At 50.1% G+C, this 17,816-nt stretch overlaps 1 protein-coding gene across 3 annotated transcripts; it reads left to right on the top strand.

Annotated features, from left to right (window-relative positions):
* Nucleotides 1-1,075: 1,075 nt before the first annotated feature.
* GDAP1 (ganglioside induced differentiation associated protein 1) lies at nt 1,076-13,266 on the top strand. 3 transcript variants are annotated; one of them, XM_064154659.1, is made up of 6 exons: nt 1,076-1,214; nt 1,375-1,567; nt 3,745-3,918; nt 6,499-6,593; nt 7,620-7,734; nt 10,477-13,266. In XM_064154659.1, the coding sequence occupies exons 1-6, from the start codon at nt 1,164-1,166 to the stop codon at nt 10,857-10,859; spliced, it is 1,011 nt and encodes a 336-aa protein (XP_064010729.1). In that variant the 5' UTR covers nt 1,076-1,163; the 3' UTR covers nt 10,860-13,266. The 3 variants fall into 3 exon arrangements, with proteins under 3 accessions (XP_064010729.1, XP_064010731.1, XP_064010732.1); XM_064154661.1 differs by having other exon boundaries at nt 10,480-13,266; XM_064154662.1 differs by lacking the exon at nt 3,745-3,918.
* The last annotated feature ends 4,550 nt before the right edge of the window (nt 13,267-17,816 follow it).

Below are 17,816 nucleotides of genomic sequence, written 5' to 3' on the forward strand. Positions count from 1 at the left end.
GCGAGTGCCAGGTCCTGCTCTTGGGTCACAACAACCCCATGAAACGTTACAGGCATGGAACATAGTGACTTGGAAAAGCCTGGCAAAAAGGCACCTGGAGGGCGCTGGTTGGCAGCTGGCTGAAGATGAGCCAGCATGTGGCCAGGTGGCCAAGCAGGCCATCAGCATCCTGGCCTGGATCAGCAAGGGTGTGACCAGCAGGAGCAGGGCAGTGATTGTCCCACTGTGCTCAGCACAGGTGAGGCTGCCCCTCGAACCCTCAAAGTTCCGTTCTGGGACCACCACTTCAAGAAGGGCATTGAGGGGCTGGAGTGTGTCCAGAGAAGAGCAACAAAGCTGGTGAAGGGTCTGGAGGACAGGTCTGGTGAAGAGCAGCTGAAGGAACTGAGGTTGTTCAGCCTGGAGATGGGGAGGCTGAGAGGAGACCTCATTGCTCACTACAGCTCCCTGAAAGAGGCTAGACTGAGGTGGGTGTTGGTCTCTTCTCCCTAGGAATAAGTGACAGGATGAGAGGAAATGGCCTCAAGCTGCACAGGGGAGGTTTAGGTTGGCTATGAGAAGAAACTTCTTGACTGCAAGGGTTCTCAGCCACTGGGGCAGACTGCCCAGGGAGGTGGTTGAATCCCCATCACGGGAGATGTTTCAGAGAGGCAGAGCTGTGGCGCTGAGGGCCACGGTTCAGCACCAGCCTTGGTAGAGCTAGGGAATGGTTGGACTCGTGGTCGGAAAGGGCTTTCCCAACCGAAACAGTTCTGTGATTCCGTAAATATCGATGGGTCTGTTGTCTTGCTTGGTTGGCTTTGCTTTTGTTTCCCAAAGCGGGGTGCCGACACCCCTGCAATGCACACTGACACCGCTGGCTCAAGAAAAAAGGTCGAGAGGGGGAACGCTGCCCCACGCTCCCTGCAGCTGTCCCCCCGCCTGCTGTCCGTGCCCGCGGCTCTGCACCAGGGCCGGCCGGCCTCCGGGCTGGGGGCAGCGGGAGGTGTCGCTCGTATCCCCCGCCCCGCACAGCTCCATCCTTGCATCTGCGCGGGCACGGCGCTGCCGCGGGCACGGCGCTGCCGCGGGCACGGCGCTGCTGCGGGCACGGCGCTGCTGCTCGCCCGGCCAGGCCGCCAGCCCCCGCCCGCCGAGCCGAGCCTGCCGGATCGAGCCGAGCCATGGCGCCACTGGTGCTGTACCACTGGACGCAGTCCTTCTCCTCGCAGAAGGTGAGGGGGTGGCGGCGCGGGCAGTGGGCTCCGCTTCGCATCCTTGCGGAGCGGGAGGGAGGCGGGGAGGGAGGGCAGTGCCGGCGGCGTGGGCCCCGCGGAGCGGGGCTGGGGGTGCCGGGGGTGCTGCCGTGGGGTAACCGCGGCGCTGCCGTTGCAGGTGCGCTTGGCCATAGCCGAGAAAGCGCTCCAGTGCGAGGAGCACGATGTGAACCTGCCGCTGAGCGAGCACAACGAGCCGTGGTTCATGCGCCTGAACGCCTCGGGAGAGGTGCCTGTGCTGATCCACGGGGAGAACATCATCTGCGAGGCGACGCAGATCATCGATTACCTTGAGGCCACCTTCGTAGATGGTAATTGCCTTGGCGTCTGCTGCGAGAGCCTTCCCCACGCAGCCATGACTTGCAGCAGGCCTGGGGGCAGCTCTGCACCATCACAAGCAGGCTCCTTCAGATTCACAGATTGCACTGGCTTGGAAAGGACCCCCAAAGGTCATCTCGTCCAACCCTGCTGCAGCCGGCAGGGACATCTCCAACTAGACAGGGGTGTCCAGGGACCCATTAAGACTAACCTGGAATGTTTCCAGGGATGGGGCCTCCACCATATCTCTGGGCAATCTCTTCCAGCATTTCACCACTCTCACTGTGCAGATCTTCCTCCTGATGTCCAACCTAAATCTGCCCTGCTCCATTTTCAAACCATTGCCCCTTATCCCATCCCTCCCCAGGCTTCCTGTAGGTCCCCTTCAGATGGTAAAATACAGCTTTAAGGTCTCCCTGGAGCCTTCAGGACCAGAGGACATTTGTAAGCTTGCAAGTAAATGGGCTGTCCTTGTAGCTGGTGGTATGACAAAAACATGAGCTGAAGAGACCTCACCTGGAATACTGCATCCAGTCCTGGGCTCCCCAGTTCAAGCAGGACAGGGATCTACTTGTGAGAGTCCAACGGAGGGCTACAGGGGCGATGAAGGGAGTGGAGCACTGCCTTATGAGGATAGGCTGAAAGACTTGGGGCTTTCTAGCCTGAAGAAGAGCAGACTGAGAGGGGATTTAATGAATGATTATAAATACCTGAGGGCTGGGTGTCGAGAAGGAAGGGACAGCCTCTGCCCATGTGCCTTGTGATAGGACAAGGGGCAATGAATGTAAACTACAGCACAAGTTCCACCTGACCATGAGGAAGAACTTCTTTGCTGTAAAGGTCCCAGAGCACTGGAACAGGCTCCCCAGAGAGGAGTCTCCTTCTCTGGAGACTTTAAAGCCCTGACTAGATGTGTTGCTGTGTGACCTGAGCTAGATTCTGTGGTCCTGATCTGGCAGGGGGGGTTGGACTTGGTGATCTCCAGAGGTCACTTCCAAGCCTTAACATCCTGTGATCCTCCTGTGATCTGTGAAGGCCTTCCAGCACCTGGAGGAGTGGCTGTGAGTAAAACCCTGCCTGTCCTCCTGCCACTCAGGATAGATGGAGGAGGCAGAAATGGCAACACTTCTGAGCTGAGCTCTGTGCTGAGGCTGCCCTAAGAGAGGTTGTGTCTCACAGAGGTCTGCACAGCTGATGACTTCAGCTCCTGCTGCCCTGCAGAGGAAAATGAAAGATGCTTGATTCCAGAATAATCCTGGATGGAAAAGGAATTAGAACAAATCCATTATTAAGAGACCAAAAGTCAAGCAAAGAGGTAAAAAAGTAAGAAGAAAAACCTGGAAAGTGCTCACATTACAGGCTTTTGAAATTCCTTCTGTATTGCCAGAGAGCAGAGTGCCTCCAAATGATAAGGAAATGCAGAGTTATGTCTCTTCAAGTGTGAAGGAGCAGCATTTTGTGTTCTGGGGTAAAGAAAAGTTCATTGTGGGGAGAACATACTATGTGCTTACGGCTGATATTCATCAGGTGAGGAGTCAGGGTGCACAGAGATCAAGGGCAGGGTAACACACAGTGGTGTGCAGGAATACTTCTGATCATGCTTTGAGTAGGATCCCTCTACTGTGACATTTACAGCCTGGCAGCTGCAGTTTCCAACCATAACAGCTTACTGCAGCTTCATCTTACCCCACTGGGGATTGAAGGGTTGTGCACCACAGCCTCCCAGCCCTAGAGGAACAAACCAGATGCTCAGGCCAGTTCTGAAGGCTTTATGTGGGTTGCTGCATAAGAATTGGAATTATTTGGATGCTTTAAAACAAAGTACATGCATGTTTGCCACATTGCTATGGAGAACAGCAAAATTCCCTTACCTCTGCTTGTGTCATCTGCACCACTTCTTCAGCATGAGGGTGATGAGACTCTGGAAAGGATTGCCCAGAGTGGTGCAACCAAGTGCCCGCAAGGCTGGGTTGGATGAGACCTTGAGCAGCCTGGTCTAGTTGAGAGGCATCCCTGCTTGAGACAGGGGCATTGGAGTAGATGATCTTTAAGGTGCCTTCCAACCTAAGCTGTTCTGTCATTCTATGACATAACCAAGGTACCTTTGGAAATGCTGCTTTGGGTCAGTTCTGCAGTTCTTCTTAACTTTATTCTCAACTTCGTGTTGCAGAGGAAGTACCAAGATTAATGCCAGAAGAGGGGAGCATGTATTATCCGAGGGTGCAACACTACAGAGAGCTCTTGGACTCCTTGCCCATGGATGCCTACACGCATGGCTGCATCCTGCACCCCGAGCTGACAGTGGACTCCATGATTCCAGCCTATGCCACCAGCAGAATTCGTAGTATGTACTGGTACAGCTCTGAGTACCTGTCAGGTCACAGGGTGTTGCATTGAATTCAACTTAGAATCATAGAATCAGCCAGGTTGGAAGAGACTTCCAAGATCATCCAGTCCAACCTAGCACCCAGTGTTATCCAATCCACTAGACCATAGAATCATAGAATCAGCCAGGTTGGAAGAGACTTCCAAGATCATCCAGTCCAACCTAGCACCCAACCCTGTCCAATCAACCAGACCATGGCACTAAGTGCCTCAGCCAGGCTTTCCTTGAGCACCTCCAGGGACAGTGACACCACCACCTCCCTGGGCAGCCCATTCCAATGCCAATCACTCTCTCTGACAACAACTTCCTCCTAACATCCAGCCTAGACCTCCCCTGGCACAACTTGAGACTCTGACCCCTTGTTCTGTTGCTGGTTGCCTGGCAGAAGAGACCAACCCCACCTGGCTACAGCCTCCCTTCAGGTAGTTGTAGACAGCAATGAGCTCTGCCCTGAGCCTCCTCTTCTGCAGGCTGCACACCCCCAGCTCCCTCAGCCTCTCCTCACAGGGCTGTGCTCCAGGCCCCTCACAGCTTTGTTGCCCTCTTGTGTCTTCTGTCTCCAGTGCACTTTAAGCAGAATTAGGTTACTCAGGGAGGTGTTGAAGAAACATGTGAACATGGCATTTCAGGGCACGGTTTAAAAGCCATGGTGGTGTTGGGTTGGTGGTTGGACTCTGTGATCTTAGAGGGCTTTTCCAACCAAAACAATTCTTTGATTCTGTGGTTTCCCACTGAGCATGGATTTCCAGTTTTGGTGCCAGTCCTGGGCAATTTGTGCATCTCACCTACTTCTTACTGATTTTTGTAGTCTCTTGTGGTTTGAAAACAGGCAGGAAGAAGTGGCATTTCTGAGGTGCCTGTGGAATTAATTTTTCCTGTGGTTGAAAATATGCTTCTTTAAGCAGAAAGTGGCAGCTGGGACACAGCTGTGAGGTCTGGATGATCTTGCTATAGAGAACTGTTCACATCAAACCATTTCACTGAAGGAAACCCTTTTGTGTGTGTGTGTGATTGTAAACTTGTACTAAGTTTACCTATTAAAGCAGCTGCTTTCCTCCCAGAGTGGTACAAGTGCAGAGCAGTCTCAACAAAACTCAGTCTGTTTATTTAATAGACACTCACAAGGCTCGTTTTGTCTGAGGAATGTACTGGTGGTAACCTGGTGCTGGGGTGTGATGAAGTAAGTAGCTTGGGCTCATGAGGCTGTTCAGCCTGGAGAAGAGAAAGCTCAGGGGAGACCTAGAGCAGCCTTCCAGTACTATAGGAGCTGAGGAGGGACTTCTTACAAGGGCTTGCAGTGACAGGACAAGGTGCAATGGCTTTGAGTTGGAAGAGGTTAGATTTAGACCAGAGATTAGGAAGAAATTCTTTACAGTAAGAGTGGTGAGACACTTGCCCAGGGAGGTTGTGGATGCCCCCTCCCTGGAGGTGTTCAAGATCAGGTTGGATGAGACCTCACATTACCTAGTTTAGTGGAAAGTGCCCCTTGCAGGAGGATTGGAACTGGATGATCTCCAAGGTCCCTTCCAACCCAAACCATTCTGTGATCCTTCAGTCTCTTCCTATGCTATGTGGAAATATGTCTTTGTCTTTTCTCAGTCATGTCAGGTTGAAACAAAGAATTTATAAATCAGTGAGTTAATTGTTCTATAGCAAGAATTTTTTATCAGTTTCATTGGTAAGACTTAATTGGAACTAATCTTAATCACCAGGTAGAAGTGAGAGGTGGTTCATGCTCTGTTCTTTTGTTCTCAGCTTATTACTAGCAACATATATAGAAGATAACTCTTTTTTTTTGTTGCTATGTTCTGGCAGTGTAGATCTGTAAGTATGAGATTTTCAAGCAAAAGCTCCATTTTGAGGAGAGAAAGGTCTAAATCAGTACACTTCTCTTTCACATTCCACACCATTCCCTCTTTCAGTCATGTAATGAATGTTTTTTTTTTCTGGAACATCTGTATCCTTTGTAGTGAACAGTTTCAAAAGAGATCAGAGATCTTGGTGTCCTATTTTAGCTAGCTGAGAGCATTCTTGCTTCCACAGTCAGTGGTATTCAGGTTTTTGCTGTGGAATATTTCATGTCACCTCCAGAAATTCTCTATATGGATCTTTCTGCACCTTCATAGCATGAAAAGTGCTGTGACATTACTCTGACAACAGAATGAAGGAAGCCAGGAAATGAGGGACACTAACATCAGAGACATGAGGCATTTGTAGCAGAGTTGGGTGGGATGAGCACAGCTTTTGGCAGTAAAATGGTTTTGTCTGAATAAGAGAAACAAGAATTCCTCATACTTGCCTGGCAGATCACAGAGCTCCTTCTGCTGAGCAGCAGGTGTGGTGAGGTCAGTTTATGCAGTAGTAGTTTTCCTAAGCATGATGGTAGTGGATCCCAGGTTGGTGTCCTGCTTTGTTGAAGTTCCATTTTCCCATCTATCCAGTGTGATGGTTGTACAGAAGCTATTGGTCAGCTCCTGAGGGTTGCATTATAGGTAGGTTTGGCTATCTAACATTGTTCCTTTGGATTTTTTGTACCAGGCCAAATAAGCAACACGGAATCAGAGCTGAGGAAACTTGCAGAAGAGAATCCAGACCTTCAAGATGCCTATATAGCAAAACAGAAGCGCCTTAAAGTAAGAAACTCTTTTTGTTCCCCCTCTGTTAGGAGCTTGTTAGCGTCAGATTGTCTCTATCAGAAGAGAAAACCTTGTTTCACCTGTTCTTGCCAATCATGCCATGCAATGGTTTAACCCTACAAAGCATGGAGCAGGCTGTCCCCCAGATCAGCTACACACCTCTAGTGTGTGCTGAAGTACTGGACTAGTCCCCCTGGCTTCAGAGGTAAGTGCCCATCAGTGCCAGTGCTGGGCTGCCATGCCCAGCTGTACCTAGCACCTCTCATGGCACCAGTATCCAAGTGGTATCCATCTGGCTGTGTGGAGAATTATCCCATTCCAAGAAAAAGCATGGGAGTAGCTAGGTAAAGGTTTCTCTGGTAAAAGTCTAACCTACAATGATTAAAGATACACAAGAAGGATGCAGAACTGTTGTTAGAGTGGGTCCAGAGGAGGCCACAAAGATGCACCAGAGGGCTGGAACACCTCTCTTTAGAAGACAGGCTCAGAGGGCTGGGGTTGTTCTGCCTGGTGAAGAGAATCACAGAATCAACCAGGTTGGAAGAGACCTCCAAGATCATCCTGTCCAACCTATCCCCCAGCCCTATCCAGTCAACTAGACCATGGCACCAAGTGCCCTATCCAGACCTTCTGGCAACCTTCCAGTATGTAAAGAGCACTGCAGGAGAGCTGGGGAGGGACATTTAAAAGGCACGGAGTGACAGGATGAGGGGTAATGGCTTTAGACTGGAAGAAGCTCCATTTAGATGAAACATCAGGAAGAAATTCTTCTCCATGAGGGTGGTGAGGTGCTGGGACAGGTTGCCCAGAGAAGCTGTGGAGACTCCAAGCTTGGATATGTTGAAAGGCAGGCTGGCTGGGGCCCTGAGCAGCCTGGTCTAGTGGGAGGGTGTCTCTGCCCCTGACAGAGGGTTGGAACTGATGATCTTTAAGGTCCTTTCCAACCCAACCTCTTCTGTGATTCAGTGGTACTGTGGTTAAAACACTAACCTGCATGTATGTCTCACCTGTGTCTCTGTTTAGTCTAAGCTGCTGGATCATGATAATATAAAATACCTAAAGAAAATCCTGGATGAACTGGAAAAAGTTTTGGATCAGGTGGAGACTGAATTGCAGCGGCGAAATGAGGAAACCCCAGGTAAAGCATGACTCCTGCTGGTGCTCCTCTTTGGGGAGACCAAATAAACTGGCTGGCAGCACCGTGACTTAAGTGGTTGTGGTGAGTCTGGTTTGAATCTTTTTGCATAGACTAACTTCAGAGGAGCAGTCAAGGTTGTTTGAAACCCAGTTTAGGTTACTGCTGCTGTCGGTGAGTACAAGTCCTGTGAGAGTGCTTGCTCACATTTTTAGCATGGTGAGTATAACCAGCTGCATAGTTTTGCACTGCTTCAAAGCAAGACAGACCTTAACTGCAGAGTGTTCTTTCTTGGTGCTGTAGCTCTAGCCCTTGGGTAATTGTAATGATTCATAGATTGAAAGAAATCACAGAATGGTTTGGGTTGGAAGGGATCTAGGAGATCATCTAGCTCCAATCTCCCTGCCGTGGGCAGGGACACCTTCCACTAGACCAGGTTGCTCATCCAGCCTGGCATTGAACACTTCCAGGGAGGGGGCATTCACAATCTCTCTGGGCACTCTATTCCAGTGTCTCACCACTCTCACTGTAAAGAATTTCTTCCTTATCTTCAGTCTAAATCTGCCCCCTTCCTGCATCAATCCTCTCATCCTATTACTACAAGCCCTTCTCAAAAGTCCTTCTGCAGCTTTTTAGTAAGCCCCATCAGGTACTGAAAACCTGCTGTAAGGTCTTCCTAGTGCCCTAATGTTTAACACAGGCTTACTAAGGCCCTGTTTCAGTCTTTGTGGTATCTGCAGAATTAGCCATCTGAGTCACTATCTAATCATAAAGCAACTCCCCTCCCTGCCCATCTTGAGAAGCAGCAGTGATACAGGCTTTGTCCAGCCAAATGAAAGCTGAATTTTGTTCAGATGGGATTAGTCTTCTGCTTATTCAGAGTCTGGTGCAGCTCCCAGTGGTGCTGTTGTCCCAGGTCAGGGTGCTAGGAACCCTTTTCTGTGCAGACCTGGCATAAAACAAACATCTTGACTCTGTGTATCAATCAGGCTTTGCATGCTGAGTAAAGAACTCAGGCTTGGGACAGCAGCACTGACAGCAGTCCTGCCTCTGACCTTGCTGGAAGCTGCATGAAGCACCAGCCAGGCTACTCTGTGCTTGGCTCCCAAAGTAGCTGCTCTAGTAATTACCTGGATTTGAGCAGGAACTGAAAAATCTAGGTTGGATTTTTTACTGACTCAGAGCCACAGAAAAGATTTGAGCTCCCAGGGGATGGCAAACTAAAGCCAATCACCGTTTCCAGCAGCCCCTTTGCTTCCTCTGCTAAAATGCCTTGCCAAGGAGTTAACTGATGCAGGGCTGAGGTTATGAAAACCAAGAGGATCACAGGCTTTAATCAGACTGTTAGTTGCTGCTTGGAGTTTTGGCTGAGGTATTCACATTGTTGAGGTCTGGGGATAATGCTTCTACCATGTCCTGCTCAACCTCCAAGCTTCTGCTTGCTGCTGCTCAGATCCCTTGTTCACTTACCTCTAGTGCTGCTGCAGGTGTCCTTCTTTTGTCTGGCTCAGCTGCTTGGGCCTTCCTTCTGTCACCTTACTGAATGCACTGGGTGAGTCTCTGGGTGTCCTTGCAGCACCATAGGGTACAGTCATCCTCTGCAGAAGCCTTTCTTCCATACCTGGTCAAAGTGGACTGGTACCACAGTATCACCAAGGTTGGAAGAGACCTCACAGATCATCAAGTCCAACCCTTTACCACAGAGCTCAAGGCCAGACCATGGCACCAAGTGCCACGTCCAGTCCTGCCTTGAACAGCCCCAGGGACGGCGACTCCACCACCTCCCCGGGCAGCCCATTCCAGTGTCCAATGACTCTCTCAGGGAAGAACTTTCTCCTCACCTCCAGCCTAAATCTCCCCTGGTGCAGCTTGAGGCTGTGTCCTCTTGTTCTGGTGCTGGCCACCTGAGAGAAGAGAGCAACCTCCTCCTGGCCACAACCACCCCTCAGGTAGTTGTAGACAGCAATAAGGTCTCCCCTGAGCCTCCTCTTCTCCAGGCTAACCAATCCCAGCTCCCTCAGCCTCTCCTCGTAGGGCTGTGCTCAAGGCCTCTCCCCAGCCTCGTTGCCCTTCTCTGGACACACTCAAGCATCTCAGTGTCCTTCCTAAACTGAGGGGCCCAGAACTGAACACAGTACTCAAGGTGTGGTCTAACCAGTGCAGAGTACAGGGGCACCAATGGTGTGCCAAGCTGTTGCTTTTCTCTGGTGGCAAATGAGTTGCAATGGATGTTGCCAAATTTCTCTGTTCCCACAGAGGTGTTGCTGAACACTCATGCCAGTGGTTTTCCATGCCTGCTGAGTGGGGAGAGCTGCAGAAGGTGGCAGATGGCATAGCCCAGTTTGAGCTGTAGGCCAAAGCAGAGGACTCATGCTGGCAGCTGTGTTAACTACCAGATATCATATCCTGGGTTTCTGAAAGCTCAGGCTGCAGTTAGTACAGGGGAGCCCTTTCAGGTGGTGGAGCTCCAGATCACTGAAGTTAGAAGTGTGGTGGTGCCTAGCAGTGCCTGCTCTGAACCATCCCGGGTAGAGTCCCCTCCAACTGACTGCAGAGGGAGCCTGCATCTCCATTTGTAGCCCAGACTAATAGTGGTCAGTGTCAAGCTGGGGTTGTTTAGCCTGGAGAAGAGGAGGCTCAGGGGTGACCTCATTGCTGTCTACAGCTACCTGAAGGGAGGCTGTAGCCAGGTGGGTTGGTTTCTTCTGCCAGGCTCCTAATTATTAACTTTTGATCTCTCCTCAGAAGATGGGAATCAGCCCTGGCTCTGCGGTGATTTCTTCAGCCTGGCCGACGTGTCCCTCGCCGTCACCTTACACCGCCTCAAGTTTCTGGGGCTGGCAAGAAGAAACTGGGGGAATGGGAAGCGACCCAACTTGGAAGCCTATTACGAGCGTGTCCTGAAGAGAAAAGCCTTTTGCCAAGTGCTGGGGCACGTCAACAACATCTTGATCTCGGCTGTGCTGCCGACGGCGTTCCGCGTGGCCAAGAAGAGGGCTCCTAGGGTGCTGGGCACCACGCTGCTGGTCAGCCTGCTGGCAGGGGTGGGGTACTTGGCTTTCCTCTGCCTTCGTAAGAGGTTTCCCAACATGATGGTATCCATTAGAACCAGGCAAAGCTATTTTTAGGCATGTCCCTCCCTGGCTGTGAGTGGAAGACACCTCTGCTCTGCCAGGAAATCATCCCCTGTGAAATACAGAAGTAGCAGCAAGTTATCTCCATCAGTTAGAACATCATCACCCAGGGATTGCCACCTGCTGTTGTGTCACTGGATTGACAACACTGAGAGACTTGGACATACGTGCTAGAGGGACAGCAAGGGAAAGAAGAGGCCTTCTCTTAAGGCAAGGACTCTAAGGGCTGTGACAGTGCTTTGCTGAAGTGATGATTGTCTCCTTTCCCCAGCAGCTGACCTAATTACCATGCTTTTATTTGATAGCTGTGCAGCAGTGTGACAGCTCCTCACTGTGGGTGAAATGCCTTGCTGTGCAAAAACCAGCCCAGCTCCATCACTGAAACAGCACTGAGCTGAACTGCTCAGAGTAAGCTTTCAGTGGAATGTAGGCCCTGTATCTGTGAGTGAGCATGTCTCTGCTGATGAACGTCCACTGACTGCAGCTGGACCTTCAGGTATCAACTAAAAAGTACTTTTGTGGACCTACATTCCTTGGTGTGTGTTTGTGCGTGCGGGGAGAGACACAAATCACGTGAACATCAGTGATCTGTGGGCTCCAGGGGGATCAGCAGAGACAGCAGACTTCTGCTGAGATAGAAACACAAGTGAAAAACCTGACACTGGATGTTTGAAAGCCTGTTGGGTAGCCTTTGACCCAGCCAAATGCCCAGCTCAGCTTCTTGTGCTTCTTAAGCAAATCATACAGAGGACGAGCAATTACAGAGAAACCTGGGATGTGTTTTCTCCAGTAACCCAAGGTGCCTAACAATTGTTGTAGCTCCTTTTTGTTTTGGGGTATCTGGCCCTTTTCAATCTCTTGTAAGGTATCCTCTGGAACGGACACTGCACCTGCTACCCACCAGGATCCCAGGAATTTAACCTCCTGGCTTGGGCCTTGACACTTCTCCTTTGGAATAGTCAGTCCTTGGTCAGTCAATAGCTTCCAAATGTCCCTGCCCATTCCATGCCCATGCCCTGCCTGAGTCATGGAATCACTAAATTGTTTCGGTTGGAGAAGCCCTTTAAGGTCACTGAGTCCAACCATTCTCTAACACTACCATGGCTGGTGGCTAAACCACAGCCCTCAGCACCACATCTCTGCCTCTCTGAAACACCACCAGGGTTGGGGATTCAACCACCTTTCCAGTGGCTGAGAACTTTTTCAGGGAAGAAGTTTTCTCTAACGTCCAACCTTAACCTCCCCTGGGACAACTTGAGTCAAGCCAAACTCTCATGTGCACATTTCCTGCTTCCATTCTGTCAGCTCCTTCCTATTCTCTTGCAGGGAGCCTGATGGCAGTTGTATCCACCCGAGTATCCCATTTCCCCTCTGAGTACGAGCTGGTTTTTGCAGTCTGCTCAGCTATTGCAGGTGCCTCTGTAAAATGTTTGCCCACGAAGTGCCACAGCCAAGGAGTAAAGGTGGGCACAGCAACACAGTGTGTAAAAAGGACTGAAACTGGGTCACTCTTTCATTCTGGTGACAGCCTGGACTGAAGGTGGAGCTGTAATCCAACATCTCTTTGCTTGGGACAGGTGTCATTTGGTGGCAAGCAAAAAATGCAGGTCACTTTGGAGGCAGGTGACCTGTGTTGCAGGTGTTTTGTGAAGCTGCACTCGTGTAGCTGGCAGGCAATGTGCAGAAACCCACTTGGATCTCTGCCTGCTGTGTAGGAGGTGCTGAGAGCTTTGTTAGGTTTGACTTGAGCTCCTGTCTCACAGTCAAAGGCACCTTGGTGGAGGCACCATCCCTGGAGGTCTTCAGGAAGAGACTGGATGAGGCACTTGGTGCCATGGTCTAGTTGACTGGCTGGGGCTGGGGGATAGGTTGGATTGGATGATCTTGGAGGTCTCTTCCAACCTGGTTGATTCTATGGTTCTATGATTCACCTGGAGGAAGGCTGGAAATGGTCCTGCAAAGAGACAGCAACTAGGAAAGGCTGAAAATTCTCATCCTTCAGCAAGACTTTGGTGAATGTGGGAAAGCCTCAGGGTTTTGTTTACAAGCTGGAGAGAATGGCAACAAACTTCAAGGGTTTGCCTACCAGCATCCAGTGCCATCAGGTCCAAGTGCATTTCTGATCCAGTGCTGGTGGCTGTGGTCTCTACACAATTGCTGTGAGCTCCAAGAGTATCCACTGCCAAGTCTGGTGGAGTGAGCTGAGGCAGTTTGGTGTGGTGCTTGTAAAGTTTCTTTGCAGTCTGGCTTATTTCCTTTGCTCTGATACCTCTGGACACTGCTGTGACTGAGAACACCAGCACTCTTTGGCTTTTCAGTTGCTGCTTGCTCTATCACACCTCAGATATGTTTTGTCAGATCTCTGTATGTAGGACCTGCACAATAAACACCACTTCCAAAACCGGTTTCTGTCTTCTGTGCCAGTCAAAGCAAGCAGGTTTGAGGATCACACAGCGTTGCTCGGAGCAGTCTGATGCTGTCCAAGGAGAGAAGCTTCTGATGTTTCAGTTCAGGTGGTGTTCAGCAGGTTGTCTTGCATCTCTCTGGCAACAATGGTTGCACTGAGAGCTTCTTTGGTTGTCTGTCTGAGTGGTGTGTGCATGTGCAGGAGTCATTCAGTCATCTTAAAAAGCCATGTGTAGAAGGTGGGCCAGACACTCCTCTGTGAATGGTACCATTCTTGAACAGGAGAGCAAAATAACAGTGAAGGAGAGGAGTAAAAGCCAAAGGGCACTCTAGAGGAAAACAATCTTCTCATTTCACGTTTGGCTTTACCAACTTATGAAACCTGGTGGGAGGTTGCACAAGCTTGAGGACTGAGATAAATCATCACCTTTCACATGGAATCGCTAGAGGGATGATAGCCCTGCTAGAGCATTGCTTTGAACTCAGGATAAGTTTCATAGGATCAGTTTAACATCACCTGCAGTACCACACAAAGTACCAAGTTTGGTACTCCTCTCACCCAGTCACCCTTGGCTCTCGCTGCAGGACATGTTTGAGCAGAGCACAGCTGTGTATCTTGGCATCACGGGTCCAGGAGACAGCCTCTGCTCTTCTTTGTTAGCCCAGCTCAGGAGCCCATTGCTCTTGCTCACAACGCAGACCTGACTCTGTCCATTTGCAGGGTGGTTTAGGTTGTGTTCTTCAACAGTTTAGGTTGTGTTCTTCAGCATTTCACTCAGCCCAGCCGTGCTGATCATCACCTGGAGCTGAATAAATGTGAAACCAAATGACTCCTTGAGCTGTGGTGCTGGTACCAGTGCAAGGAGGCTCTGCTCAGCCCTCTCCTCAGCATTTTGATCAGTTCATGGGTTCCTGTTACAAAGAGGAGGAAAATAAGATGAGACTTGAGCTGGGAAATTGATGAAAAAATACCTAGATCACAGAATCACAGAAACCTTCTGGTTGGAAAAGACCCCCAGGATCACCAAGTCCAACCCATATCCCTACTCTACAGGCTTCACTCTAAACCATAGTCCCACGCACCACATCCAAATGGTTTTAAACACATCCAGGGTTAGTGACTCAACCACCTCCCTGGGCAGCCCATTAAAATGCCTGACCACTTGCTGGGAAAAAAACGTTTCCTAATGTCTGGTCTAAACCCACTCAGTCACAGCTTGAGGCTATTCCCTCTTGTCCTATCACTATTTACCTGTGAGAAGAAACCAGCAGCAGCCTCTCCACAACCTCCTTTCAGATAGCTGTAGACAGCTACGAGGTCTCCCCTCAGCCTTCTCTTCAAACTAACCATCTCCAGCCCCCTCAGTTGCTCCTCATAAGATTCCTTCTCCAGGCCCTTCCCCAGCTTCATTGCCCTCCTCTGCACTGGCTCCAGCACCTCCACATCTCTCTTCTATTGTGGTGCTCAAACCTGAACACAACACTTGAGGTGCCTGTACCTCAAGCTGAGTGCAAGGGGACAATCACCTTTCTACTCCTGCTGGACACAGCATTTCTAATCCAAGCCAGGATGCCATTGCTTTCTTGGCCACCTGGGCACACTGCTGGCTCATATTCAGCTGCTTGTCAGTTACAGCCCTCAGGTCTCTTTCTGCCAGACAGCTCTCCAGCCACACTGCCCCAAGCCTATGGTGTTGCTTGTGGGGTTGTTGTGGCCCAAGTGCAGGACCTGGCATTAGGCCTAGATTGCTGCTTTCTTCATAATGAGCTCCACCTTCAAGACAAAATCTATCCAGGTTCACAGGTTCACAGAATCACAGAATTCCTTAGGTTGGAAAAGCCCTTCAAGCTCATCGAGTCCAATCATCAGTTTCACACTGACAAGTCCTTGACTAAACCAAATCCCTCAGCACAACATCTAATCACTGTGAATTACTATGGTTGGAAAGGACCACCAGGATCATCCAGTCCAAGCTTCATCTCAGCATCCTTCATCACTAGACCATAGCCTCAAGCACCACATCCACTCTCCTTTTAAACACCTCCAGGGATGGTGACTCCACCACCTCCCTGGGCAGCCTGTTCCAGTGCCTGACCACCAGCTCAGGAGAGAACTTCCTCCAAACATCCAACCTAAACCTCCCCTGGCACAACTTGAGGCCATTTCCTCTTGTCCTGTCATTAGTAATGTGGGAGAAGAGACCAGCTCCAGCCTCACTCCAGCCTCCTTCTGGGTAGTTGTAGAGGTCAATAAGGTCCCATCTCAGTCTCCTCCAGACTAAACACCCCCAGCTCCCTCAGCTGCTCCTCATAGGTCATGTTTGCCACACCTCTCCCCAGCCTCATTGCCCTTCTCTGCACCTGCTCCAGCACCTCAGGTAGTGAGTTACCTTCACAATAATCATGGTTACACATTTTTGGAGAACAGTAATTGGAAAAGATGAATCCAAAACTAGTAAAACCCCACTCTTAAAAGGCAAAGAACCTCCTGGGGACAGAGGAATAAATCAGTACTCACAAACACCCTTTGCTGATGGTGGAAATTCCTGTTAAGGTCCCTTCATAGTGGAAAATTCTTCCTAACTGCTGCAGCTGCCAAGTCCACACATGGGGAGACAAAAGCTGAGACAAAAGAGCTCTTCCTCTCCACAACTCTCCTATCTTATATAGCCTGAATTTAAGCTTGCCACATGTCACAAAAGGAAAGCATTTCCAAGCCCAAACAGACAATGCAAGCAGGTGCCAGGAATCTTCATTTCCCTGACCAGACTGGTCTCCAGCACGGGCTCTGTGTCTTGCAGTGCCTGCCAGGACATGTGTTTTGGGGTCAGGGGTCTTGTGAGTCTACAGCCCTGGAGCAGGCAGGTGTCTCACCCCCTGGTTCCCTCCATCCCAGCTTCTTGGCTTCCCCCCAGCCTGGCTTTGCAGATGTACTGCCACAGGCTGTATTGAATGTCTGATCTCTTTCAGTGGCTGTGGTGATAACTCACAGACCACTTTGCTAAGATACTGCTTCTAGCAGAAGCACTGGGACTGTCCCTGTGCCCCAGTCAGTGACAGCTGTTGCTGTTCCAGTGCCCACTGACTGTGCAATGTGCTGCCCTTCTGCCTCGCTTTTAGAGCTTACCTTCTTATTCCCTTGAAGCTCTAAGACGTGTGATAGTTTCAGCTTAAGGCACCAGCAGGTATCAGATGTGAGATGGTTGCCTCCTGCTATAGCCTGGAGCAAGGGACAATCAGGTTTGAATGTCATTGAACTGAACCATGCTCAAGCTTCTGTTACTTCTGTTAAGGCAGCCCTGGACCCTTGTCCTCCATTACTCCTTATCTTTAGCCAGCTGCTTTAGTAAACATAATGCTTTAGTGACCCAGCTGTCTTAGCTCATGGGTGCTCTATTGTCTCCCCTAAGATCCCCACAGTACAGGCTGGATGAACAGAGGCAGGTGGGCAGAAGACTGTCTGAAAGGTCAGGCCCAAAGGGTGGGGATTGGTGCAACACAGCCCAGTTGGAGCCCAAGGGTGAATGCTGGGCCCAGTGCTGCTCAGTGCCTTCATTAACAATCTGCGTGCTTGAAGACAGCATCAAAGAGAGAAGAACAGCAGTGTCAAAGTGCCACCCAGAGGGACCTCAGCAGAGCTGTTGGAGCGAGTCCAGAGAGAGCCACAAAAATGATCCAAGGGCTGGAGCACCTCTGCTGTGAGGATAGGCTGAAGGAGCTGGGCTTGGGCAGTCTGGAGAAAAGAAGATTCCAAGGGGACCTCAGAGCTGCCTTCTAATAGCTGAAGGGATCCTACAGGAAGTCTGCAGAAGGCCTTTTGATTAGAGTGTCAATAGATGGCACAAGCAGAAATGGTTTTAAGCTGAGGGAGAGCAGGTTTGGACTGGATTTGAGGAAAAAGTTCTTCAGTGTAAGGGTGGTGAGACTCTGGAACAGGTTGCCCAGGGAGGCTGTGGATGCCTCCTGCCTGGGAGTGTTCAAGATCAGGTTGGACGAAGCCTTCAGCAGCTGAGTCTAGTTGAGAGGCATCCCTGACCATGGTGGGGAGGTTGGAACAGGTGATCTCTATGGTCCCTTCCAACTTAAGCCATTCTATGATTTAGCTCAAAGACTCCTTGGAAACATAAGACAGTTCCAGAAGGAGGAAATGGGATTTACTTCCCCCACCTCCTTCAGCTCCTTTTCCCTGATGAGGAACTCAGATTCCTTGACTTGCTGGGAGGCAGCAAAGATCCACTGGGATGTAATAAAGAGAAGGCTTCCAAAAAAGGAAACAGAGCAAAAAACAACTAACCCAACAAGCCCCCTCCCACAAAAAAAACCCAAACAAACAAACCACCCAAAAGAACCTCCCGAAAAAACCACAAACCAAACCCCACCACCACAACAGAGATACCCTGAGTGCATTGAATACTTTGAAAGACTTGCTACAAGGACAGGGGCTCCTTGTGTGATGTTCACTGTGGGCTTTTTTTCCCCTGCCAAACTTTGGAAAGTCAATCCTGTGTGATACAGCTGACTTTAATGCTAGCTAAAAAAAGACTC

This window comes from Pogoniulus pusillus, chromosome 14 (assembly GCF_015220805.1).
Source record: "Pogoniulus pusillus isolate bPogPus1 chromosome 14, bPogPus1.pri, whole genome shotgun sequence".
NCBI lineage: Eukaryota > Metazoa > Chordata > Aves > Piciformes > Lybiidae > Pogoniulus > Pogoniulus pusillus.

Excerpts from the sequence above, each read along its gene's own strand:
- GDAP1 (XM_064154659.1), top strand. The coding sequence starts at position 1,164 with ATGGCGCCACTGGTGCTGTACCACTGGACGCAGTCCTTCTCCTCGCAG. Across the intron at positions 6,594-7,619 it reads CAAAACAGAAGCGCCTTAAA|TCTAAGCTGCTGGATCATGA; the intron begins GTAAGAAACTCT and ends GTCTCTGTTTAG. Across the intron at positions 7,735-10,476 it reads GCGAAATGAGGAAACCCCAG|AAGATGGGAATCAGCCCTGG; the intron begins GTAAAGCATGAC and ends ATCTCTCCTCAG.